This window comes from Triturus cristatus, chromosome 6, assembly GCF_964204655.1.
Source record: "Triturus cristatus chromosome 6, aTriCri1.1, whole genome shotgun sequence".
In the NCBI taxonomy this organism is placed as follows: domain Eukaryota; kingdom Metazoa; phylum Chordata; class Amphibia; order Caudata; family Salamandridae; genus Triturus; species Triturus cristatus.
The window spans coordinates 1657621146-1657647353 of record NC_140589.1 but is presented as its reverse complement, the minus strand read 5'-3'; the positions used below and the strand labels follow the sequence as shown (position 1 = coordinate 1657647353).

Below are 26208 nucleotides of genomic sequence, written 5' to 3'. Positions count from 1 at the left end.
GTCAGGGTGTTGGATTTGCATGAAGGATTTCACCAATGGCATCAATTGGTGCCACTTTAACCCTCTCTGACCAATCCATTTAATGTCTACATTTGGCAAAGCAAGGTCTCTCACCATATCTGTTTTCTCTGCAAACTTTTCACTCCAGAAGACATAGCTGTGCCCTACAATCCACACTGTGAACATCTTCAAAGGAGAACTGGATGCACTCAGGAGGTGTCTTTCAGTAGAATGGCAATATGAAAAGAAAGACAGTTTGGAAATGGAGGCATACATATTTTTTACAAAACAAAAAGAACTGATTGGCTGTTTCATACCATTCTAGAAAAAAAACTAGGCTGTATGTGAAAATTAATAGAAGCATGTTTTGTATTGGTACAAAAAAATGTGTAACCAAAGAACAGTACTATGGATTTGCAGTTAGGTTTGAAAAGTCAAGCACTCTTGCTCTGTGGAATTGAAACATTGTGTGTCGAACTTCTGACCTAACTGCACACAGCAGTGTTCCATGAGCTGTTGCTATGGTAGCAGGCAGAAGTCAAGTTGGGGGAAGGGTACTAGGCAGAAGTCAAGTTGGGGGCAGGGTACTTTTGGAAAAGGGTTGGTTTTCAACCAATAGAAATGTGTCATTACATTTGAAAAAAAGGGGGAAGCACTGAGATTTGAAACTTACATGTATATGTGTGGAAAAATAGAGGGAAAGTTTGCCATTATCTGGTTCTGCTGAGAGGAGAGAGGTGTACAGAACAGAGATCCTGGCTCTGATAATCTGCTGTTTGAGTGACACATTTCTTTCACAACTAACTAATTTTAAAGGTGAGTTTACAGTTTGAGAGGGGATGTATGTGGTAACTTAAGAAATGAATAATAGAAATGGGAATTGTTTTTGTTGTAGTTACACATGGTGGATTCATAATGTGTCAGTCTGTAAAAGAGATTTTCACTTGGCCCGAAAAAAAAAGAGCAGTAAGTGTGCTTTCAAATTGGCAAAGAAATTTCGTTTTGGCACTAATGTGAAAACATGACTGTGTGTGCATAGAAGAATTATAGGCAGAAATGTATTGCGTCTTGCTCTGGTGATTTCACAGTTGCAGTAGATGGAAAAGAGGAGCGAATTTTTGGGGGAAGAAGCAGAGGTTTAGCACACACCCATGTGCTTGCCATGTATAGTCATGCACAGTAATTAGAAGCGAGTGGGGTTTTCAGGTTTAAGTCTGTAATGCAAATACATTCAGCATCACTAAGGCTGGTTGCCCCTGCTGGAGTGTAGGCAGTCACAGAGAATACACACGGTGGTGGTCTGAAAAAAAAACAGCTTGGACATGTGCATTTAAATAAATTTAAAAAAAAAGGTTTCAGAATGTGTCAGTCTGTAAAAGTGATTTCAAAGTGTAAAAAGAGATTTTCACTTGGCCCGAAAAAAAAAGAGCAGTAAGTGTGCTTTCAAATTGGCAAAGAAATTTCGTTTTGGCACTAATGTGAAAACATGACTCTGTGTGCATAGAAGAATTATAGGCAGAAATGTATTGCGTCTTGCTCTGGTGATTTCACAGTTGCAGTAGATGGAAAAGAGGAGCAAATATTTGGGGGAAGAAGCAGAGGTTTAGCACACACCCATGTGCTTGCCATGTATAGTCATGCACAGTAATTAGAAGCGAGTGGGGTTTTCAGGTTTAAGTCTGTAATGCAAATACATTCAGCATCACTAAGGCTGGTTGCCCCTGCTGGAGTGTAGGCAGTCACAGAGAATACACACGGTGGTGGTCTGAAAAAAAAACAGCTTGGACATGTGCATTTAAATAAATTTAAAAAAAAGGTTTCAGAATGTGTCAGTCTGTAAAAGTGATTTCAAAGTGTAAAAAGAGATTTTCACTTGGCCCCGAAAAAAAAAGAGCAGTAAGTGTGCTTTCAAATTGGTAAAGAAATTTCGTTTTGGCACTAATGTGAAAACATGACTCTGTGTGCATAGAAGAATTATAGGCAGAAATGTATTGCGTCTTGCTCTGGTGATTTCACAGTTGCAGTAGATGGAAAAGAGGAGCGAATTTTTGGGGGAAGAAGCAGAGGTTTAGCACACACCCATGTGCTTGCCATGTATAGTCATGCACAGTAATTAGAAGCGAGTGGGGTTTTCAGGTTTAAGTCTGTAATGCAAATACATTCAGCATCACTAAGGCTGGTTGCCCCTGCTGGAGTGTAGGCAGTCACAGAGAATACACACGGTGGTGGTCTGAAAAAAAAACAGCTTGGACATGTGCATTTAAATAAATTTAAAAAAAAAGGTTTCAGAATGTGTCAGTCTGTAAAAGTGATTTCAAAGTGTAAAAAGAGATTTTCACTTGGCCCCGAAAAAAAAAGAGCAGTAAGTGTGCTTTCAAATTGGCAAAGAAATTTCGTTTTGGCACTAATGTGAAAACATGACTCTGTGTGCATAGAAGAATTATAGGCAGAAATGTATTGCGTCTTGCTCTGGTGATTTCACAGTTGCAGTAGATGGAAAAGAGGAGCGAATTTTTGGGGGAAGAAGCAGAGGTTTAGCACACACCCATGTGCTTGCCATGTATAGTCATGCACAGTAATTAGAAGCGAGTGGGGTTTTCAGGTTTAAGTCTGTAATGCAAATACATTCAGCATCACTAAGGCTGGTTGCCCCTGCTGGAGTGTAGGCAGTCACAGAGAATGCACACGGTGGTGGTCTGAAAAAAAAACTGCTTGGACATGTGCATTTAAATAAATTTAAAAAAAAAGGTTTCAGAATGTGTCAGTCTGTAAAAGTGATTTCAAAGTGTAAAAAGAGATTTTCACTTGGCCCCGAAAAAAAAAGAGCAGTAAGTGTGCTTTCAAATTGGCAAAGAAATTTCGTTTTGGCACTAATGTGAAAACATGACTGTGTGTGCATAGAAGAATTATAGGCAGAAATGTATTGCGTCTTGCTCTGGTGATTTCACAGTTGCAGTAGATGGAAAAGAGGAGCGAATTTTTGGGGGAAGAAGCAGAGGTTTAGCACACACCCATGTGCTTGCCATGTATAGTCATGCACAGTAATTAGAAGCGAGTGGGGTTTTCAGGTTTAAGTCTGTAATGCAAATACATTCAGCATCACTAAGGCTGGTTGCCCCTGCTGGAGTGTAGGCAGTCACAGAGAATACACACGGTGGTGGTCTGAAAAAAAAACTGCTTGGACATGTGCATTTAAATAAATTAAAAAAAAAGGTTTCAGAATGTGTCAGTCTGTAAAAGTGATTTCAAATTGAAAAAAGAGATATACACTTGCCCCCGAAAAAAAAAGAGCAGTAAGTGTGCTTTCAAATTGGCAAAGAAATTTCGTTTTGGCACTAATGTGAAAACATGACTCTGTGTGCATAGAAGAATTATAGGCAGAAATGTATTGCGTCTTGCTCTGGTGATTTCACAGTTGCAGTAGATGGAAAAGAGGAGCGAATTTTTGGGGGAAGAAGCAGAGGTTTAGCACACACCCATGTGCTTGCCATGTATAGTCATGCACAGTAATTAGAAGCGAGTGGGGTTTTCAGGTTTAAGTCTGTAATGCAAATACATTCAGCATCACTAAGGCTGGTTGCCCCTGCTGGAGTGTAGGCAGTCACAGAGAATACACACGGTGGTGGTCTGAAAAAAAAACAGCTTGGACATGTGCATTTAAATAAATTTAAAAAAAAAGGTTTCAGAATGTGTCAGTCTGTAAAAGTGATTTCAAAGTGTAAAAAGAGATTTTCACTTGGCCCGAAAAAAAAAGAGCAGTAAGTGTGCTTTCAAATTGGCAAAGAAATTTCGTTTTGGCACTAATGTGAAAACATGACTCTGTGTGCATAGAAGAATTATAGGCAGAAATGTATTGCGTCTTGCTCTGGTGATTTCACAGTTGCAGTAGATGGAAAAGAGGAGCGAATTTTTGGGGGAAGAAGCAGAGGTTTAGCACACACCCATGTGCTTGCCATGTATAGTCATGCACAGTAATTAGAAGCGAGTGGGGTTTTCAGGTTTAAGTCTGTAATGCAAATACATTCAGCATCACTAAGGCTGGTTGCCCCTGCTGGAGTGTAGGCAGTCACAGAGAATACACACGGTGGTGGTCTGAAAAAAAAACAGCTTGGTTTCATAATGTGACAGTTTGTTATACAGATTTTCACTTGCCCAAAAAAAAAGAGGAGTTTGTGTGCATTCAAATTGGCAAAGAAATTTCGTTTTGTGACTATTGTGAAAAGAAATGTAGTAATATATTTAAATACAATAAAGAATTTTTTTTTTAGTTTTTTTGCAGGTATTGCTGAAGAACAGTGAACAAAATTTAAGATGCCTACAAAATCTCGAGTTCAAAAAACGCTAAAAAAAAAACTATATTTGAGGACAACTGGAGGACCAAAGTTAGTAGAAGATGCTGATGTTGGGAAAAAGAAAAAATCTTCTGGTAAGCAAAAAAGACAATTCCTAAACAAAATATTGAAAACAAACAAAAATGTACAAAATGTCTGTTCTCGGAAAAATGTAACAAAACCTACAGAACAGCAAAAAATTGAGGATTTAGTTAATGCAAATATACCTTCTGCAATTGAAAAGTTTAACATAAACAGAAAAACAGCATTTAAAGAGATACGTAGAAAAATGTTTCAGAGAAGAGTTATGTCCAATTTGATAAAGGATATAAAGAAATATAAGCAAAAGGCTAAATATTATAAGAGAAAAAAAGAAATTGAAGCCATTGCAGCAAAGGCATTAGAATTAAAAAGGAAACTATTCATATTAATTTTGAATAGGATGCGTACATTAGATAAAATGGTTAATGTACTGAAATCACAAAGCAAAAGCAAAAGAGTAGTGAACAGAACAAATTTTTGTAAAGTGTTTTTAGGAAAGTGGATGCATAGCTCAAGTAGTGAACCTTTTTTTAATGAAGAGAGCTATTTTCAAAGTAATAGTTTGCTGCATGCAGTTGACACCAGAGGTCGTTCATACGAAGTAAAAAATGGTTGCATAATGGAGAAGGAGATAATGGTTCCAAGAGATGAGGTACAAGTGATGGCAGATGAGGCAATGGGGAGACGTCCTAAAGCCCCAGTGTACACTTGGAATTGTAGTAGTATTTGCACTGTGCGTCAGGAATCTATTGACAGATTTCGAGAGTTTCTAAGAGAATATAGTAAAAAAAGTGTAAAACAAAAGATTAAGGTGCTTCAAAGTCTGGATCCATGCAGAGTGAGAGAGAATACTGGTTTGCAGGGTCATTCTCTTGCTTGTCTATCTAGAAAAGTGTGCAATAGTGTTTTCCATCATTTTAGGATGCTGGCTGTTCATCATACTGAAATGAGAAAGTTTGTGAGACGGTTGTATTTTGCCAAAAGTCCAGCAATAAAGTTAAATGAATTGAATAGGGCTCTGTTCCGAGGAACGGTATCAGATGTAGAGAAGGTTGTTGATGAAATTCAGTTTTGTTACTTTGGTCCTGAACAAAACAGTGCAGAGAAGGACACAGTAAATGAGGCAGAAGTGGAAGAGAATGTAGAACCTTGTGTAAGTAAGACATTTAATGATCACATAACAAAATTTGCAATAGTCTCTAATGAAAGACCAAATGTTACTTGTATTTGTTGCCGCAGAACTCATTATAGAAAACAAACTAGGAATGTTGATCTCTACAGAAAGAGTGAAAATGAAGATAATTATAAGTGGATGGATTTTGCAACATATATATTTCTTGAAAATTGTTTTGAATTGGGTGAAGATCAGCGTATTTGTAAATACTGCTACAACAAGTTAGAGGAAAATAGAATGCCGACCAGAGCTGTACATAATAATTTAGAATTGGATGCTATTCCTGCTGAACTTTCTGAATTAAATACATATGAGTCTATACTCATTCAATGTGTTCATCCGTTCCAGACCATAGTACGTATGGAGCCCAAAACTGGTAAATTACCTCCTTCAGATTTAGTGAGAGGTTTAAAAGGTAGAGTGGTGTATTTGCCCTTGGATTTGAAAAAAAATATGGAAACTATTGATGCGGATACTTTGGAAACTGAACCATTAATTATTCTGGTTAATGGTGTACCTACAAAGAATAAGAAGATTTGGCAGGAGCTGGTAGATGTGCGGAAAGTACAAAGAGCAAATTTGTATTTGAAAAAAAATAACAAATGGTATGAATCAATTTATATAGTAGAAGAAGAAGAAGAAGAAGATTTACAAGGAGATACAGAAACACCAAGTGGACAAATTGAAAAAGTGGACAAGTCAAAGGAAGAAGAAATTTATGAACATTTTAGCATACATCCTCTCCATTCGAAAGAAGTTATGGGAGACAATATTGATCTCTTTCAGATGAAGAAAGCAAAAGGAAATCCCGTGAGTGTATGGGAGGAGAGCTTGGAAGCTCGATGTTTTCCCCAGCTGTTTCCTAAAGGAAAAGGAGGACGATACGATGAACGTCCGGAACAGATTCCAGCTTCTGAGTATCGGACTACAAGACTATATGCTGAAGATCCCAGATTTCGACAAAGTATCCCTTATTTGTTCCATCTTTTATTTGAAAGCGACTTGTCTGCACTGTCTTATGCAGTAAATCACATTTTAAAAAGTGGAGTACATTTACAAAATGTGTCTGCTAAGGATTTTATGGAGAAAGTGCAGCACCGAGATGATCATTTGGAAACACAACTGATCAATCTGATGGCTTGTCAGCGTGGGACAAATGAATATTGGTACCGACGCCATGGTGAACTAAAATGCATGTTACGCAATTTAGGAACACCAACATGGTTCCTTACCCTAAGCTGCGCCGAGTACGCTTGGGATGATTTACTGGATTTTCTACGAGAGGCCAATTCAAACATTGAAAACATCGAATACAAGACAGCAGGAGAACTGTGCTCATTGGATCCGGTTAATGTTTGCAGATATTTCAATCATAGATTTGAGGCTATGATGTCCTTCATCTGCAATAAAAAAAATCCACCCCTTGGAGAAGTAGTGGATTTCTTTTGGAGAAAAGAGTACCAGGCAAGAGGTGCTCCTCATATTCATATGCTGCTGTGGATCAAGGATGCCCCAAAGTTTGGAACAGATACTGATGAAGCAGTGTTATCTTACATTGAAGAATATGCAACATGTGCTATACCTAAAAGCACAGAAGAGTACAAGTTAAAGGAGCAAGTTCTACGTTTCCAAAGTCATCGGTGTGGAAAATACTGTCGACGGAAATACAAGAGCAAAGAAAAATACTACACTAAATGTCGATTTGGATTTCCTAGACCTGTTCTTACAAATGGAAGAGTCAACAGTTTTATGTCAGCTGTGAGACATACTATCACAAGAAAATCACCTAAGAATACCTACAACCTTAAAAGAAAAGAAGAATCAAAAAATATAAATGACTACAACCCAGTCATTTTATCCATGTGGAACGCTAACATGGATATACAGTATGTTGCTGACAATTCCATTGCTGTTGCTCGATATGTAACGTCTTACATTACGAAATCAGAAAAAACAGAATTGAAGGAAATGTGGGAAGAGATTTCTCACGAGAAGACTGTCAGTAAGAAGCTGTACAGTTTCAGTTTGAAGATGTTATCGCATCGAGAAATTGGATCCTACGAATGTTCAGATAGATTATCTTCTGCAAGTCTCTACTCGAAGTCAAGAAGAATAATTTGGGCAAGTTTAGGCCTTGCAGCAATGAGAAATCGGGTACTGAAATCTGTTGGAGAAATTGAATATTTGGCACAGTTCGAACCTGAAAGTACAGATATATTGAAAACAAACATGTTGGACACATATTATCCCAAGAGAAGTCATCATCTGGAGAACATGTGTCTCTATGAAGTGCTGCAGAACTACATTTATTCACGGAAAGCTGCAGAAGACATCAATAATGGAAAATATAAAGTCGTTGGTGAAGAAGGATGTTTGGTGAAGCAAACCAAAGGAAGTTTGATAAATCACCGGAAGCTGAGTTGCGACACTACCGACAAGAAAGAATTTTACTACTTGGCTCTTTTACAGTTGTTTAAACCATGGCGTTCAGAGGATGAACTACTGGGAGAATTCCAGAGCTATGAAGATTCTTTTAATGCTTGCAAAGACAGCATACAATGCAGTACATTCTCAACTTATCTGCAAATGTTAAATGAAGAAATTGAACAGGAAACTACAATTGCAGCAGAAATTGCTAGAGACAGTTCTCAGGACAGCCAAAGTTCAGGAACATACAGTCAAGATCCCCTAGGACAACCAATCGTTGAAAATGAAGCATCAATAGCCATGAATGAAGTGGAAACGGCTATGAATCAAGCTCAAGAAGCATTTATAGACTTAGAAAATTTGGAAAGACAACTGAATCAAGAGCAGCAACAAATTTATGAAGAGATCAAAAACAAAATTGATCACGGATTTCTACATGAAAAAAAAGAGTGCTCATGCACATCATTTCATCCAATCAGGATGTATGTAAGCGGACAAGCTGGCACTGGAAAAAGTTTCCTAATTAAAGTCATCAGAAGCTACCTAAAGCAAAAAACAGATTCTACTTTGTCTTGTGTGGTTACTGCTCCAACTGGGTTAGCAGCATATAACATAAAAGGAATCACCTTACATCGTTTGCTAATGTTACCAGTGGAGCATGAGAACAAAATACAATTCAACAAGCTAACTGGAGAAGCATGCTTGGAAGTTTCAAGAGTATTGAAGAAGATGCAAGTTCTCATTATTGATGAGGTGAGCATGGTATCAAACTTAATGCTTGCCTTTGTGCATTTAAGAATGCAGCAAATTTTGAAGACAGACTATGACGTGTTATTTGGTGGAAAACACGTCATCGTTTTTGGGGATCTTTTGCAACTTACTCCGGTTAAAGGACAACCAGTGTTTAATACTGTGACACATGAAGACACGAAGAAGTCATTGGGAAGCATCGGTAATACAAATATTTGGTCCTTCTTTGAGTACAAGGAACTTACAACTAATATGAGGCAAGCAAACGATGAAGAATATGGAAGTATTCTGAAAGATATCAGGATTGGACTACTCACAGAAGCTGGCAAAAAAGCATTACAGACTCGGCTGCTACATAATTTATTTCCAAAGGAAGAAATAGTTGCAGAGAAGATATACAAGAACATTGCAGAAAACAAAAGTGTCATCTGCTTAATGCCAACTCTACGTGAATGCTCAATATTCAATGAGGAGCTTTTGAAATTGGAAAAGGAAGAGATCATGAAATTGGAAGCAGTGGACAAAATTGAGGATGGAAGAATTACTGTCACAGTAACAGGCAAACTGAAAAATAAATTGGACTCACTAGAGAAGAACATCTCCAAAACAGCAGGATTAGAAAAAAATCTATATGTTTGCATGAACTGTAGAGTGTTTTTAAGGAGAAATTTGGATGTTGAAAAAGGCTTAGTAAATGGAGCGATGGGAAGAGTTGTGGGTTTTATTAATTATCAGAAAAAAGATGGAATTGAATGGTTAAAAATAAAATTTGATCAGATAGAGGAAGTTAAAGACATTTGTCGTTGTTCAGTTCGTTTCATGCTTGTGAAAGACTTATATGTACGTAGGAAGCAGTTTCCGTTTTCTCTAGCATATGCTGTAACTATTCACAAGTCTCAAGGATTGACTGTAGATTGTGCATTTGTGAACATTGGATCTAGTGTGTTCAAAGAAGGTATGGCATATGTTGCTTTGTCACGAGTCAAAACATTATCAGGTTTATTCATGATAGACTTCGATGACTCAAAAGTTAGTGCTGATACAAACTGTGTAAAGGAGTATAATAGATTAAGAAGAAGCTATGCTCCTCATTTAGGTCAGTATCCTGTGTTGGAGAAACGTGTAGTTTCTCGTAAAAGGAGAAATGAGAATATCTGTAATGAAGATGTAGAGAAGAGGAAAAAAAAGAGGAGTGATGTAATTGCAAGCAAAAAGAATAAGGAAAATGAAGAACAGGTTGTAGGATGTCATTTTGAAAATAGCTCTGGTGTCAACTGCTACGCAAATGTAGTGCTGAATGTTGCTTTTTATCTGGAAAGTTTGCAAGAGCAGATAATAATAAATCAGGGAAAAAGATTCTGTTCAGAGCTCAGTCTCCTTTTTCAAAAGCTGAGTAAAGATAAAACTCAAATAGAAAGTGCTACTGATATTAGAAAACTTTTAGATGTATGTTCAGGACGAACACAGTTTTCTCAAAATGAACAGCAAGATGCTCACGAATTTTTGATGTATTTTCTTCAGGTAGTGGAAGAAGAAGGAGTTCCCATTGACATTTTTTTTGGTCTCTCTTATAAATGGGAACATAGTTGTGATAATTGTTATAATATAAGTGGTTCTATTGTTGATAATGAAAGGTTTATTTATTTGACATTGCCAGAGAGTAAAACAGTCACTTTTGCAAACTTAGTTAAAGATGCTAATCATAGCATGAAATGTGGTGAGTGTAATTCTGACATGTTATCAACATTAATTTTAAGGGAATACGGACAGTATGTAATTTTAATGATGCAACGATGTAGAGCTGATGGATCAAAATTGGATACTTTAATAAAGAAGTTTACAGGACAGCAATTATCAATTTCAGGAAAAACTTTTGTAACTGTTGCAATAATTTTCCATGATGGACCTACTGTTACTTCTGGACATTACACAGTTTATCTAAAATGTGAAAAAGGATGGACACTGTGTAATGATTCCCAATTGATTTTCAAACAACGTTTGCCTTTTGATTTAGCAAATTCCTATCTAATCTTCCTGAAACCTAAATTTTAGAGAGACTTGGCAAGATCTGGACAAAATAATTTTACCATTTTACAGGATTACCATTGCAATTTTGTAGAAAAAAGATTTTTAAAATTATCATTTGGCCTAAAGGAAAGATAACCAATTGTAATGTGGACTTTTTAAATTTTTAATGCAATTTTGAAAAACCAATAATTTAGAGATTATCGGTAACTTCTGCACATTTTAAATTTTGGAATGTTATTGGACTGCCACTGGAAATTTTTTCAAAAATAATTTCAAAAATTACTATTTGGCCATGTGGAAAAGTAAGCAATTCTATTGTGGACTAAATAAATTATTCGAAAAATTTTCGTGAACCAAAATGTTACAGAGAATCGGTGAGATCTGGACAGATTAAACTTTAGAATTTTAATGGTTTTCCCTTGGAAATTTATTCCAGGGAAAGAATAAAAAATACTATTTGGCCTAAAGGAAATAAAATCAGATGTATTTTGGAGTTATTTGAGATATATTATTGTGAATGTACTTCTGAAACAAAAATATCAGACGGTATTTTAAAGAAAAAAGTATTGTTTTTAGATGACATTTTTTAAGAATAATATGCATTTCTGTAATGATAAGTTTAAGTGAGAAGAGATTCTGGGCTTTTTTAATACAATCTTTGAGATTGTTATTTTTTTTTGCCCGCTGTAAAATGAAGAATGCAATTGCTTTCACAATTTATAGTGAAATGCAATATATTCTGAAAACAGCAAAAATAAGGCAAAAATATTTTTTGGGAAAAAATGTAAATATGTGTACTGTATTATAAAATGTTTTAAAAATATTAATACTTTTTTCTTTTTTTTCAGATCGATATAGAAAATTTTCGTAAACTACAACCATTTTAAAAACTATTTTTTAAAAAAACAAATGAATAAATATTTTTTTCAGTGAGTATGGTAAGTCAATAGTAATAATTGTAGTCTTTCAAGGACCTTGTAATGTGAAAAATGATTTTTAGTGTTTTTTTTAAAAAATAAAAAAAAAGGTACGCTTACCGTACGCGTACGGTAAAAAAAAAAAAAGTTTTTTAAAAAAAATGTAAAAAAAAGATGAAAGATAAGGTTGGCTCTTAAAAGAACCGTTGTGTTCATGCAGGGACAGAGGAAAGGAACCATGGGAAAATCATTCAAAGCTACAAATGTGCTGATCTATTTTGTTATTCACTAGGGAAACACTGGTCTCCCTATAACAAATTAGAGCTTTACAAAATGTGCAATGAATATCAACCTTCCGAAATCGAGGGTTCATTTCCAGAGGGCCAGCAAAAGGAGATTCTCCCCCCACAGATGAAGGGCTCACCTGACCTGCAGAAGAAGGAGTAAGCCCTGCAGGTGATGGTCCAGGCTGAGCTGCTGTGGATGTACTGGCTCGTCTTTCTGAAGAGTTACCTCCAAAAAGATGACCATGTGTCCTTCTGTGTACATCCTGGAGGTGTCTCTTCATGGTGTGATTCCCAAAGGAATACTTCCTGTTAGGATTACCTCTAGAAAGTACACGCTGACACAGCTTGCAAGTAACTAAGGGTGCATTCACCTTTTGCTGGCCTTCTGGAAAAGTAAAATAATCCCAAACATAAGAAGGTTTTACTTTCCTCGCTCTCTGCCTCAAGACAGTGCTGCTGGTGCTAGCCTCACTCTCAGAAGAGCTCTGCTGTTCTGCCATCGTATCCCAAAGACAAACCAGCTCCTTCTCCCAAGGGATCACAAGCAGAAATGAGGGGAATGGGTGTGGTGTAGGAGAGTTCTAGAACTGAAAGTAGTTTCAACCAATCAAAAGTTGTGTTTCAAGATCACATGACCTACCGTACGCTTACGGTACGCTTACGGTGCGCTTACGGCAAAAAGTACGCGTGCGCGTAAAAAAGACACGCGCTTGCGCACATGCGCATAACAGTCATTTCCCGGCACTTCCGCGTAACGTGCGCGTGTTGCGTAAGCGCGCACGCGTCCCACGCGCAGTACGCGCGGCTACGCAAAGTGCGTAACTATACGCAAGCAGCGTAGATAGATTACGGACGTTCCGTAAACCGTACGCTTACCGTGAGCTTACGGTACGCGTACTATAAAAAAAAAAAAAAAAAAATCTGGAAATAAATTTTACATGTTTATTTTAAAAAAATATATATAAAAAAAATATTAAAGGATTTTAAAAATTAAAGCATAGTCTTTATAAAAGATAAGAAAATTAAAATAAAAATATGTTTGAAAAAAATGAAGAATATAAAAAAAAAATAGCATTTAAAAAACCTTGCAAATTCACTGAAAAAACCATGGGTTTCACACACGTTATAGTTAGGAATTAGCATTTAAAAAACCTTGCAAATTCACTGAAAAAACCATGGGTTTCACACACGTTATAGTTAGGAATTAGCATTTAAAAAACCTTAGAAATTCACTGAAAAAACCATAGGTTTCACACACGTTATAGTTAGGAATTAGCATTTAAAAAACCTTAGAAATTCAGTGAAAAAACCATAGGTTTCACACATGTTATAGTTAGCTGGACATTTTACTCGTAAAAAACCAATGAAATTGCCCCGTTATAGTTAGTTCAGCTAACTATAACTCGCGCGCCCGCAATGCACTGCTGATGACGTCACATATTACATCACTCATGACATGGTCAGTGACATCACTCATGACATCACTGATGACATCTCAAATGACATCACTGATGACATCACTGATGACATCATCTAGTGAATGTGTGTTATTCTGAAAATTAAATATGTTTTATATATGTATATCTCATGGTCGATGGAAGAATAAATGGGTATATAAGTGTCTAAATGGATGATTTGTTTTTGAAAAATTGATTGTGTAACTGACTGATTAAGTGTATCATAGTGAATACATGGCTTAGTGAATAATGTTTAAATATGTAAAAATCTGTATCAGTCTCTCACTTTGTGTATAAGTGGCTGCATGGGTTGGTGAGTAGCTACATGGGTGCCTATTTAGGTTATTAGTTGTTTTTTTGAGTATCAGTCTGAGTGTCTGCATGGTTCGGTGGGGGGTATTACGTAGTGCATCGGTGCATGAATGAGTGACTCACTGTTTGTATGTGTTGAACACAGCATGTGTGCAGGACTGTATGGGTGGATGAGTGTGTGTATGGGTGTGTTAGTGAGTGAATGACTGTCTCAATAGTGTCTTCAGGAGTAACTACATACGTTTTAAACTAGTATATGTGACTATTGGTGTATATATGTGAGTATATGTGAAAGTGAGAGATTGAAAGAGTTCCTGTATGAATAAGTATGTGTTTCTATAAGTGATTGTTTAAAAGACTAAGTATGTGTAAGTTTCCGTAGAAGTAAGTGTGGTGGTGTGTGTATAACTGTATATGCAAGTAAATGTATGTTTGATTCTTTATTAGCATGAGTGACTATGTGTGTGAGTAACTCTATGGATGAGTGGCATTGTGTAACAGGATGTATAGATGTATGAGTACATATGATGAGTGAGTACATGTATGAGTGACTGTATAGGACTGTTGGTGAATGAGTGGATGTGTATGTGGATCTTAGAATTACTGAAGAGGTTGTTGTAACTGGTATTGGTATGTCCATTGTTTTGAAATTTTTAGTCTCTATTTTTGAATGTGTGTATCAAAGCTTATATTAAGGTGAGAGGAGGTCTGCCACTCTATCACAAGGATGATGTCATCAGTGATGTCATCAGTGATGTCATTTGAGATGTCATCAGTGATGTCATGAGTGATGTCACTGACCATGTCATGAGTGATGTAATATGTGACGTCATCAGCAGTGCATTGCGGGCGCGCGAGTTATAGTTAGCTGAACTAACTATAACGGGGCAATTTCATTGGTTTTTTACGAGTAAAATGTCCAGCTAACTATAACATGTGTGAAACCTATGGTTTTTTCACTGAATATATATATATATATATATATATAGTACAAACAAACACAGCTCCTCCCGGAAATTTCGCCAATAGTATGGTGACACGATATGCCGGTAGAGCTACCGCCGGCAGATTAATTTTGTAAGAGTCCAAGGTAAAACGTGCTCTCATATGCAGTAGATACAAGCAATAATTTATTCGTCAATGTAATGTGTTTCAAGAGTATTCACTCTCTTGTTCACACATATATATATTTCTTAATGCACTGATGTGATCTGATGTACTAAGGTGAAACGGTGCTGCATGTTAATGCAATAAACCTTTTGAATTTTTAAGAGACTTTATCATATTTTTACACTGTTGCTGCAAGATGTCTTTAATACCGAATGTGTTCCTAAAGTTAAGTGCTGCCAGGACACCCTAGTCCCTTCCTTTCTTTAAATTCAATTAACCTTTAATAAATGCTTACTTGTTTATTAAACATCTTTTTAATGTTAGTGCTGAGTCGAGTAAATGTCAGTTCAGTGTCACTGTTGACCAGGGGGTCGCATGTGGGTCCCCGACAGAGTCCAACTTGGGAAACAAATATGCCCAGGCATATAAATAAAAGTGGGCATCATTAGCAAAGCAGATGGTTGAGAAAGTGGCCCACATATGCAAATTGGGTCAATTTTGAACTTGTGAAGACACACTATATGGGTATTTTGCAAGGTATGGGAGACTGGATGCATTTGTAGTTGCTGCAGGCAATGTTTGTGTTAATATCAGGGAAATCGTCAGAAAAACCATCCCACCTGGTTATAAAACCATCCCACAAACTGCTAAAAAAAGTCCCACTCACTGGTCTGTCAGCTCGACACTGGCCCCCGGGCCGTACTTTGTGCATCAATCAATGCTTTTTAAGTGCACAATTACCAGCAAAATACTGGTACGTGTCCTTATGAATCACAAAGCAGAGATCAAGTTCTCTGACAAATCTATCTTGCAACTCAAAAGTGTTCACAGGAGTCGAAGCCCATTGCCAAATTTACATATTCCTAGTAAGGATGTCTTGGACCCTGAGGCAGAGTTGAAATGGGCCTCTGTTTACCTGCTGGGTAGCAAAAACTGTCCATTATTGAGGTGCAAAGAACACTCATACACCTGGTATCCGGTGCCCCTGCAGCTGTTACACTTTGGGGCTGGTGGCCTAGTGACTAATGGGCCTGCTGTAGGGGCCTGTGTTCAACCTCATGGTCACAGGTTCAAACCCTGGCATGTTCACTTATGCTTCTGAGGTCGATAAAATGAGTACCATTGAGTTGGGTAACAACAATTATCTGTTATTCAGTACCAAGATACCCTTGGGTGAATGTGTGCTTTACAAACACATTTGTTATGTTATGTCACTCTGTGTGGTTGCACGAGGCAGCCAGCAGGAACACCTTATGTAGCTACAGACACAGTTGTCTTTCTCAGTGAACTCCATGTGGGTCCCTTTAACATCCCTGCTGAGGATTACATTTTCATGATTCTCCTTGGACACCAATTCAGCGCTTTTACAAAATAGGGGACATTAAGGACAACATGGCTGGATTCCTGATACTATTAAATATTTTCTTTTATCACATTTATTTTAGTGGTTCTATACAAAACATTTGGAAATGAAGAGCTGGGCACAGTTACTTCAGTTAATGTGTTTATCATATAACATTAAGCCGTGATAAATCTGAATAACAAAACAAATGCTCCACACCCAACAGTGTGCTGGCCAACCAGTGTCTGCCCCAGAGAGATAGAACCAGCAAATTATATGTCTTTCTTTTTAATACGAAAGGAGCACTGTATAAAATCATACTTTGACACTATGTTCAGACATGCCAAGAAATGTTCTTGTAATGTACTCTTTCTTTGCAATGCTGACAAGGAAAACAAAATCTTTATATTGCTAAGTAGCACTCTCCTTCGTGTTTAATAGTTATCTGCACCATAGCTAACACAGGCAACAAAGATCCCTAGCTGCCTAATATCTACTCATCAATTTGTTTGCATATTATGGTACCATTTACTACAAAGGATTTGTGATATCACAGGTACCAAAGTCTTTTTAAAGTAAGAAATGGGACATTATTTTACAAACTTCTTACTTTGGGAGGCATGTCCAAGATACCACCTGCATAAGTCTTATTTCCCAGAGTGCTCCAGCTATAGCCGAGATCTGTGTAAATCTGGCATCCCCTTCCTACCCTGTGACCAGTGGCATGCTCTGTAGGACAGATGGGAGACTCGCCTTTCTGGTTGGACTCCTTATTGTGTATCCATCTGCTGCAGGGTCTGAACTGTGACTGGACTCTGTTGCCTTGAGATTCAAGATGGTGGCACCCGCAGCATGGTAGGTGGGCACCAGATGCAAATTGCTTTTGGTTGGACCTCAGTGAACTTCATGGTGAAGCGAAGACAGTCACAGTGGAGAGCTGCTGAGGAGGAGAACATCGGAAGCTAGTCCTCTGGTCCAAAAGTAAGGAACACGATACAGTGCAGTGCGAGATAGTGGCCCTTGCAGCCTGTCTGTAAAGCAGAGGGCTGAAGAGGATCCTAAACAGGCCTCCAGAGCACCCAGTTGTCAGAGATAGTTTAGCAAATTCCTGGTGAGAGATTGCATCTGGAGGTGGTCTGGGAACAGTAGGAAACTCAGAAATAAGCACTTATAGCCCCTTTGACCAGTGCACTACACTCTTTGGGATCTCCTTCCCCACTGGCAACCTTGAATAAGGCAGCCTTCTCCAAACCCTGGGGGCATGCTGCTGCCGAGGGCCCTCAAGGCAGTAGACCATGATAGACCTGGGATGTACAGACCTTCGTCTACCAGAGCTCACTGATTGTGTCTCTGCTTAGCGCTTAGTGGTTTCCAATTTTCCCAGCCCTTTTAGAACAAATCGATCTGTGAATGCACTGTGGAAGCTGAGGCCAGCCACCAATAACAGCTGTGGACCTTGATTCGTTCAAGCACATGAATCTTCTGCTAACATCTGATCAGTCTGTAGCTGACTGCTGCTCTTGCTGAGGCAGCCTTTACACTGTGTGTCTTGCAGAACTGGCTCGCTATTCTTAGCAGATCAGCAGCTAAAAAGGACCAAACAGTGCAAGACATGCTTCTATTCCTTCTACACCCAAGCCTGCTCTGCCGAAGGCTGTCCCTGGCATTTCAGAATAGGGTGCTGAATCTGAGGAAACAGATGTAGATGATCCGGTCACCAAGCAGTTTCTCATCAACCTCTTCTGGTATCTTAAAAATGACATATAAACGCTGAAAAAGTATTACTCAAGAGATCTTACATGAACTTTCAGAGATCTCTGACCTGGGGGTACAGGGTCCTTTCACTTAAAGAGAAGTGGAGCAGAAGGAAAGAAAAGCAGGAGTTTCTTCAGCAGAAGTTGCTAGAGTTGCTAAAAACACTGCTGAAGACCTGGAAAACCAGTCCTGATAGAACATAATTAATTATTTGGGCAGCACAAATGGGGGGTAAGGCTCCAGCAGTGATGTTCAGAGGTTGTTCAGGGCCATCTTCGATATGTCAGATGGCGACAAGAGGTCTTCAAACTATTCTTTAGTGACAGCTACTTCTGTTCAGTGAAAGTCCTTCTGAGCTACCAGCAACGTTTATCACTGTAAAGTACTGACCATATATTACAGTTTACAGTAGATTACAGTAGTGGCCACCCGAGTATGTCAGGTGAGGTTACCAGCAGAAATGCCATTTAAAAGCTTATAAATATTAAGTGCCTCCAAATGACTCATGAAATAACAACCAAAGCATCACATGCCCTCTGGCACAAAGGACAACACCACAGCAATAGGTCTCCCCAACCCAATGAGTTTTGAATTCCAACCTTTTCTCTTCATCAGTATACCTACCAGTTTCTGAAAATACATATTTTCTATAAAACACCAATTCCATTTTGGACAAACTAATTTTTCCAGTAGAAAAGAATAAAAAAACAAAAACTTCAATTTTGCCTTTTAAAATATTTGTTTTTCTATTTTAGAGACTACAGTCCCCAATCATCAGCTTCCCATTTTCACTGAGTGCTCACATGTAGAAATGGCTCACATGGACTGGTGTGTCTTTAAATTCCCAAGTACATAGGCCCTAGATAACCACCATTACACAAAGGATGTCTTTCATATGTCAACAATAGCCTCCATTATATCAGGGTCACTGTTGTGCCAAGGCAGGACACAATAATGGCCAGGATCCCCACAATATATCAGTCATGGCCTTCATTAAGCCTAGGGTGGGCACTGTTATGTTGAGATGGCTAACATTAGATGCTCTTTATATTTCAGTAATGACTGCCACTGTACCACATCAAGAACAAGATTGCCCAAAACAGTCAAGGATGACCACTCTCCTGCTATTGGTACTATTGTGTCAAAGGTGAACCCCTTATGATGTGGGGTAGCATATACTTTTGATGATCTTTGACACCAGACATGGCTTCCAGGAAGTGACACTGTTTATTAGGGAGGGGACACACACACATGCACATGCATGCACACACACACACACACACCACTCCCCCCAAATGCCCCCCCCAATATAATTTTTAGGAGGACCGGCCATTGACCGTAATGTAGTGTGTAATTACTATTCTAACTACCATGCATGCTGTGATAGTAGGGTAGGTTATAAAATGGACTGAAGCAAATTTAACTGCACCTTTAGTTTTTTGATACACTTGCTCGAAAGCACCTAAACACACTACCATGTCTGGTCCTCACAAAGATAGTGTTTGGTTCTGAAAAGGTTAACCCACGCTATGAGGACTGATCCGGTCCTCACAGCATGGGTTATACATGCCCATACACACGTCCCCCTATTGACTGTATTGAAGTGTGCAATTGCTATTCTAACTTCAAGCACGCTTTGATAGTAGGGGAGATTATAAAGCAGATTGAGGCAAATATAACTGCACTTTTAGTTAATTTATACACTCACTTGAAAGTACCTAAACACACTACTGGGACCGTTTCTCTGAACACTCCAGTCCTCATAAAGATAGTGTTTGTCTAGTTCTGTTAGAGTTTACCCACACTATGACGACCAATCTGGTCCTCACAGTGTGGGTTATACATTCCCACAGACAAACACCCACCCCCACTTAGTTGTCTCAGCTCTGGATCCATACCCTGTTCTCCTCAGCCTTTGGGTTGATCATGCACTCAAATAACACATTTTCACTCTGGATCCTGGAGTCCCACACTTTTCTGGGTCAACACTGGTTAACGCTTAGGCTACTGTCCGCACTCTTCTTTCATGGCCCATTGTTCACACACATCATTGGACTGATCAAACAAGGCCTATAACATGGCCACTTACCTAGATTAAGAGTGAAGACAGATGGCCATGTGACAGTCTCCAAAGGTTGACATAATGTGTTTGATTGTTATCATGAAACTCTGACATTGGTTTGACTGGCTGTCACTCTAGGGGTCTTGAGATGAGCAGTGGTGACTTCATTAATATGCATAGACTCTGTGAATGAGATGCTGGGCTTGACATTCCCTCTTGAGAGTTACTTGAAGGTGCTGGTGAGCTATCAGTAGCTCCGGAGCTACTCATTGCAGTGCCATGTGCTACACATAATATAAAAGGGGCATAGACCCCAAAAACCTCACACCCATACGCTCTCTTGACATTCTCACCCAAGTTAATTTCTTCAGTTTAAGTAGGAAATCATGGATGCAGCACATCTGAAAGAGAACTTCTCCTTTAAAGACCACACAATCAAGCTCTATAAGGACCTTTCCCCAGGAGCATTACTGAAAAGTAAACAGTTTCATCCTATCTTAGCCTTCTTACAAGAAGAGTGCATCCACTACAAATAGGGGAACTCATTCTACCTTATCTTTGATTGGCAGAATCACACAATACAGGTCTCTTCCCTGGATCAGGCAAAACACATTCTCCAGCTGGAAGAGGAACCAGCCACGGGGAAAGAATAGACAGAAATTTTAGATCAACGTCTCCACATGATTCCAGTGAGCCACTTCCATTGAGAATGTAAGGCCTTGCTAAACAAAATAAATACTACAACCGCCACATCAGAAGCTGTCCTCACATCTCGGAATGATCAAGAGGACTCATTGGACCCATACTGAGAGTTTGGACTGATTTCCTTGCTGGGCACTCTAGGGTCCCAGGTCCTACTCAGCCACAATATGGAACTGTTTCCATTGGTTCACACTATTTCAAGACAATTATTAGTAAGATAAGAGATCCTGACTTCTTCCACAAGTGGAGAGTTGATCGCATGCCCTTACACAGCTCTTACTGAACCTTACTGAATAATTACATCTGGTCTGTCTGGCGCAAGATGCACCTTCTAGAATACCAAGGGCCATAGCTGAGGGGAAATGATATGTTAGCCATTATAATACAGTATTAAATCCCTCTAGAGATGCCTGTTTTTTCTGGCCCAATCTGGGAGTTTTCACATGATTGTTGTTACTGTCCTTATGTTGCTGATTATGTAGTTCTTTCTGTGTTTTTTTTCTTGGGTTCCTTCTGGGGGTGGACACCAACACCAAATGATCTTTTATACATGTTGATACAGCAGGAAATAATGTGGTCTAATTGTGTTAAGGTTTGAACTCGCCACCAAAGCGGCTAACTGGCTCCATTTCCTCACGGGTGAGTTTTGTTGTTGCAGTAGACTCGCCTACTCAAGAAAGATTGGGATAACCCCAAATAATACTGTTTTCTCCAGCATTTGCCTTTGACCTAACAAAGTGGGAGGAGTGGCTTTCCTCCGGAGTCAACAATAATAAACAATGACAGCAAACTACTAATTCATACTAGGTGGCAGCGCATATAATTGTCAGTGAGCCACATAAAAAACATTTAAAAAATATTAAAAGCATATTAAAAACATTTCTAGGAGATAAAAAATGTGTAGAGTCAATATTTGAATTTGTACTCAAGCTAAAGGTCTAACTGAGTTCATTTATAGAATTTAAAACTCTTACAAGCGTTTAGAAGGCCATACTTTCTCTAGCGATAGTGTCAATTTAGTAGAAAATGTTCCAAATTTAATCAGAGTCGAAGTGAAAAAGAATAACTCAGAATTCTTTCCCAGCACCCGATGAGCCAATTGTAGATTAAGTGTCCTGTCTGGGAGACGCAACATCACAGTCACTTGCTATAGGGCACGGAAATTGTAATATTTCACACAGTACGTCGATGGAGCACAGATGATATTCAGTATTGCCCATAGTTGGTATATCGGCAGCTGGTGCTGTAGTCGAAACCTCAGTGCCCTTAGTGCTAGTTGTAGCACTTGTGCTGGTGTCAGCGCTAGTGGTGGCTGAGATGATGCTCACCCCAGTTGTAGCAAAAGGCACCTGCGGGTTTTCAAGGAATTCATTTGTTAGGATAGGAATAAGCTGGGGACACAGCGGAGCGTGGGACCTCAGTGGTTCCAGCCTCGTGTTCAAGTCTGCAGGCATCTCCATCTTGAGTGTCAGAGAGATGTCCAACACGCATTCTTCACCGCAAAACAGGCTTCGAAGAACAGGTAAGATGCAGTCCATCCAGACTGGTCTAAACAATAAGAACCAAGAAGCACTCAGTTCTCATAGGCGAGGCGCGCCCAGATGTTGTACCATGCGCTCACAATATCTACGCTCCAGAAGAGCTTTCGCCATTTCGTTTGTGATTGGGCCGTCCATAGCGTATCAGGTAAATGATGATCAGGATTCCAGCTATTAAAAGCAGTATCAGAGGTAAACCACCAAAGATGCTTCCAAATACAGAGTGTATAAAATTTGATGACTCAGTTTATAGATCACGTGAGTCCTTGGTAGCTCGTTTTTCAACTCTGCTACTTGTTCCCGTAGCATTTTATGCTTAATTGTGCCACCTTTCGCATCTTTAACCCGCATTGCTACCAATGTTATAGGTATTCATTATATGACTGAACACAGTAAAACAAATCACACACGATTAGTGTGGGGAATTCTTGATCCGTATTTACAAGTGCCAGTATCAGTGCCTTTAACTCGGCCAATTGTGCCGTGCTGTCCCGTGCCATCCTAGCAATGGCGTTTTTGTAAAACTTGGATGGAACTTTCCATCCAGTATGCGACCTTTAAAGATAGCACATGCTACGCTGTATTGCTGCTTGCCTCCTATGGCCAGTTATGCAGATCCGTCAGTCTAAATAATATATTCATACTGATTGAGAGGCAAGATTTCATTTGGTAGAGGATATTCTTGTTCATATTGCAGGAATGCCTGTGTTTTTAAACTTGGAACAAATCTGTATTCAACATCTGTTGTAGTAAGAGAATTAGCCCATTGTATCCATCTTGGATGTAAGGCTTTCGCATTTGGAATGCTAGCCTTTGTAATGGCTTCTAAAGCCGGTACCGGGGTCGCTACAATAATGCATTTCCCCTGAGCCAGTGCTCTTTCTCTTGCTACAACAGTCTGAACAGCTGTCAGGATTTTTTTCTGTTGAAGTGAAATGCATTTTCTGCATTTGTGTACAGGTGTGATTTGTATGCGATTGGTACTGTTTCCCCTGAATGTTAAGTAAGTGTACCCACATTGACCCGCAATTATACGGATCACCAAGTGGCATACGTTTACACGTGTTTGCAGGTGTTTGGAAGCTATCATGTCTTCCTGGAGTGAACAAAGAATATTAGTATGTTCTTGTGTCTAATTTCTGGCTGAAAAGTCAGGTTTTATTAAGTCATAGGAAGGTTTTCGCCTTTGTGCGTGATCTAAAATGTATGTTCTGCTGAAATTTAGGAATCCCAGTATTGATTATGAACTTTTTAATGATTTTGGCGGCTGGAGCAGCGCTCACTTTTCTAAAACGTTCACTGCTAGACTTTTCCCTTCATTTGACAGCTCATATCCCAAAAATAGGACACTGAGGTGGGCTATTTTTGATTTTTTAAAGTTCATTTTTTAGCCCTCAGTTGCAAATCCCATAGTAATGGTGCTGACCCTGGTCAAGTGCCTCTCTAAGTCGTCGTCCGTTAGATAAATATCATCCACATAGGACAACGCTTCTTCATCAACTTTTTGAAATAACTCTGTTACCCTTGCTGAAAATACCCCCGGGATGTTCTTATACCCTTGGGGGAGTCGATAAAATTGTCGTTAAGACCCTAACGCTGAGAATGCGGTCAGATACCTGCTTTCAGGCGCTATATTTTGCCAGAAAAATCCATTTGAGATATCAACTGTTGTTTTGTATTTTTTCCACACAATGTTATTCATTAATGCGGCACTATGTGCATTTTGGACAGCAAATGTCTTTGTGCATGAATTTAAAGGTCTGTAATCTAAAACTAGATGAGCTGTATTGTCGGGTTTAGAGACGGGAAACAAAGGATTGTTCATTGGAGAGGTACATTTTCAATGACCCCCTGGTATTCAAGTTGATCTAAGATCTCCCTGACCTGTTTTTTAGCTTCTTGCTTTATTGGGTATTGCCTCTGAGCATTAGGTGAAATTTTTAATGGGATCACGTGGTAGGCTGAGTCCTCATCCCACCCAGCGTGATTTTTGTACAATGCTGGTTCTTGGGCTACTGCCCACTCCCGTGCATATGTATGTTTAAGGTGAACTGGAACATGGTCAGAACATGCAGGAAAAATTATACTTTCTCCCCTGGGGCACTCCATTAAGAATGCTGGCGGCCATTCTTGTTCGGCTAACAGGATGTCATAACCAGATGATAAGTTCTTCCAAAAGAGACCTTTTACTTTCCTGGGCTTGTCCCCCTCCATCCGGAGTGTTATTTTCATGTAACTTATGTGGGACGCTCACCCGCTTATCTGGTGTTTCCACCATGATGTAATCATTCAAGTCCGCTGTCACCAGAAATTCCTTCAGGTTCTGGTGAGCTATTGTTACTTCTGCTGCACTGTCTAGCATCTTCAGAGCCCATTCCCCATTCAGAAGTTGTGTCCTCAGAATTCTGGGCATGTCTGATCTTTAGACCTACTACTTTCTTTTTCTTAAGCTGAGGTTTTGATTTTGGCTTTTCTTCTTTTTTGGAAGAGTAGTCCTGAGCGCGCTGCTTGTCTATGGACTGTGTGCGCTCGTCCTTATGTTCTGACCATCCTTCTCTCTCTGATCTTTTCGTCGAGCCCTGAAAGGAACGAGAGGAACGTGTATCAGTATCCTGATACCTGTCAGGTTTCCTAATATTATCCCTATTCCTAAGGTTGATCCTCTTTTCAGAGGGCTTCTGTGGAGGAGACCTACCTCGGGACTGAGATCTGTTGTCTTTAAACTTTTGCTGTTTTTTATTATCCCACTTCTTTTTAGAAGAAGTCTGGCAGCAAAGAGTGTACCCCAAGAGGTACAATCCTCTAACTGTGGTGTAATCCCCATGGGCAAGCAGATTGTTAACATTCTGTGTTTTTCAAATGGTGAGGTATTTGGGAATATTGCTTCTAACTGGGTTATTTTCTGAGCTAACCAGAAATGAATTTGTTCACGGTTTGTGGGCAATTTACCCATTACAGCGTGTAATGTTTGTGGAGTAATTATAGTAGCTGTGCTCTGTGTAGGAGCTGTATTTGGTGTAATTACTGTTGGTTGGACGGCAAGTGTCCTCATGACAAATTGTGTCATGTTTGTTAAAGTTTTATCAACTCTTTGTGCAGTATGAGCAATTCATTTTGTGGCATTGTGTCAATTTCAGGATGTGGTGCATAGGTCGTTAATATTGGCCATGCTGCTGCTGGTCTTTCCAATGGACCAAGTCTTGCTCTTCTTCTTGAGTAGGGTAGGGCGCCATTAAACCAGAAAATATGTTCCAGGTAGGTAAACAGAATTTCAGTCTCCTCAAACGGAGTGTAGATCGCTGGGACTTCAACATGTACATAATAATGAAATGTTTTTGTTGTAGCATTTGCTGCTGGGAATGTAACCCATGAATAGAACACCTCTGTTTGGAAATCTTTGTGTGCCTCTATCACAAATATCACTATACCTCCTCTCCATGTTTGAGGAGTTTTAGTGTGAGAGTGTGTCTTAAATTGGCTGCAATATGTATTCCTCAACTTCCTCCTCGTCTGAGAGAGGTAATGGCATATTTACCGGGTCAAAAGCCCTCTCAGTCATTGTGTGTAAAAACACAGAATAACTTTCCAAGGAAGTGAAATAAGGTTTTTTGCACAATTTTGGAAACAAAATGTCCTTCAAGCTTGATAAACCAACAGCCAATAAATAGGATATTTCGCCTACTCAGCTGTGGCGGAGTTTGTGCCCACCCACTCCAGACGTCTCTGGTATTTTGTGAGTAGGGGTCTCTGAGAATAAGCACAATTGAACTATTCAGATTTTACTGTTAAATAAGTACCAAACCAACGTTGGTGGCGCCGTGTAGTGTAGTTCCTATAGTACCCCTACAGGACCTGTGCTTCTTTTGGATAACATACACTGTGGGCCTGGTGACAGACTGATTCTGAGCACCCCCACCATGTATGTTAGCCTATTTGCATTAGCTAGCTCACAGTGCCACTAGAATCTCTTTTTT

The 26208-nt window shown here is 39.1% G+C and overlaps 1 protein-coding gene across 1 annotated transcript; it reads left to right on the top strand.

Moving 5' to 3' along the window:
* Nucleotides 1-706: 706 nt before the first annotated feature.
* On the top strand, nucleotides 707-18741 carry LOC146821771 (uncharacterized). The gene is made up of 3 exons (XM_085609912.1): nucleotides 707-816; nucleotides 4269-10497; nucleotides 18688-18741. Exons 2-3 carry the CDS (start codon nucleotides 4312-4314, stop codon nucleotides 18739-18741), a joined length of 6240 nt encoding a protein of 2079 aa, XP_085466038.1. The 5' UTR covers nucleotides 707-816; nucleotides 4269-4311.
* Nucleotides 18742-26208: the final 7467 nt, after the last annotated feature.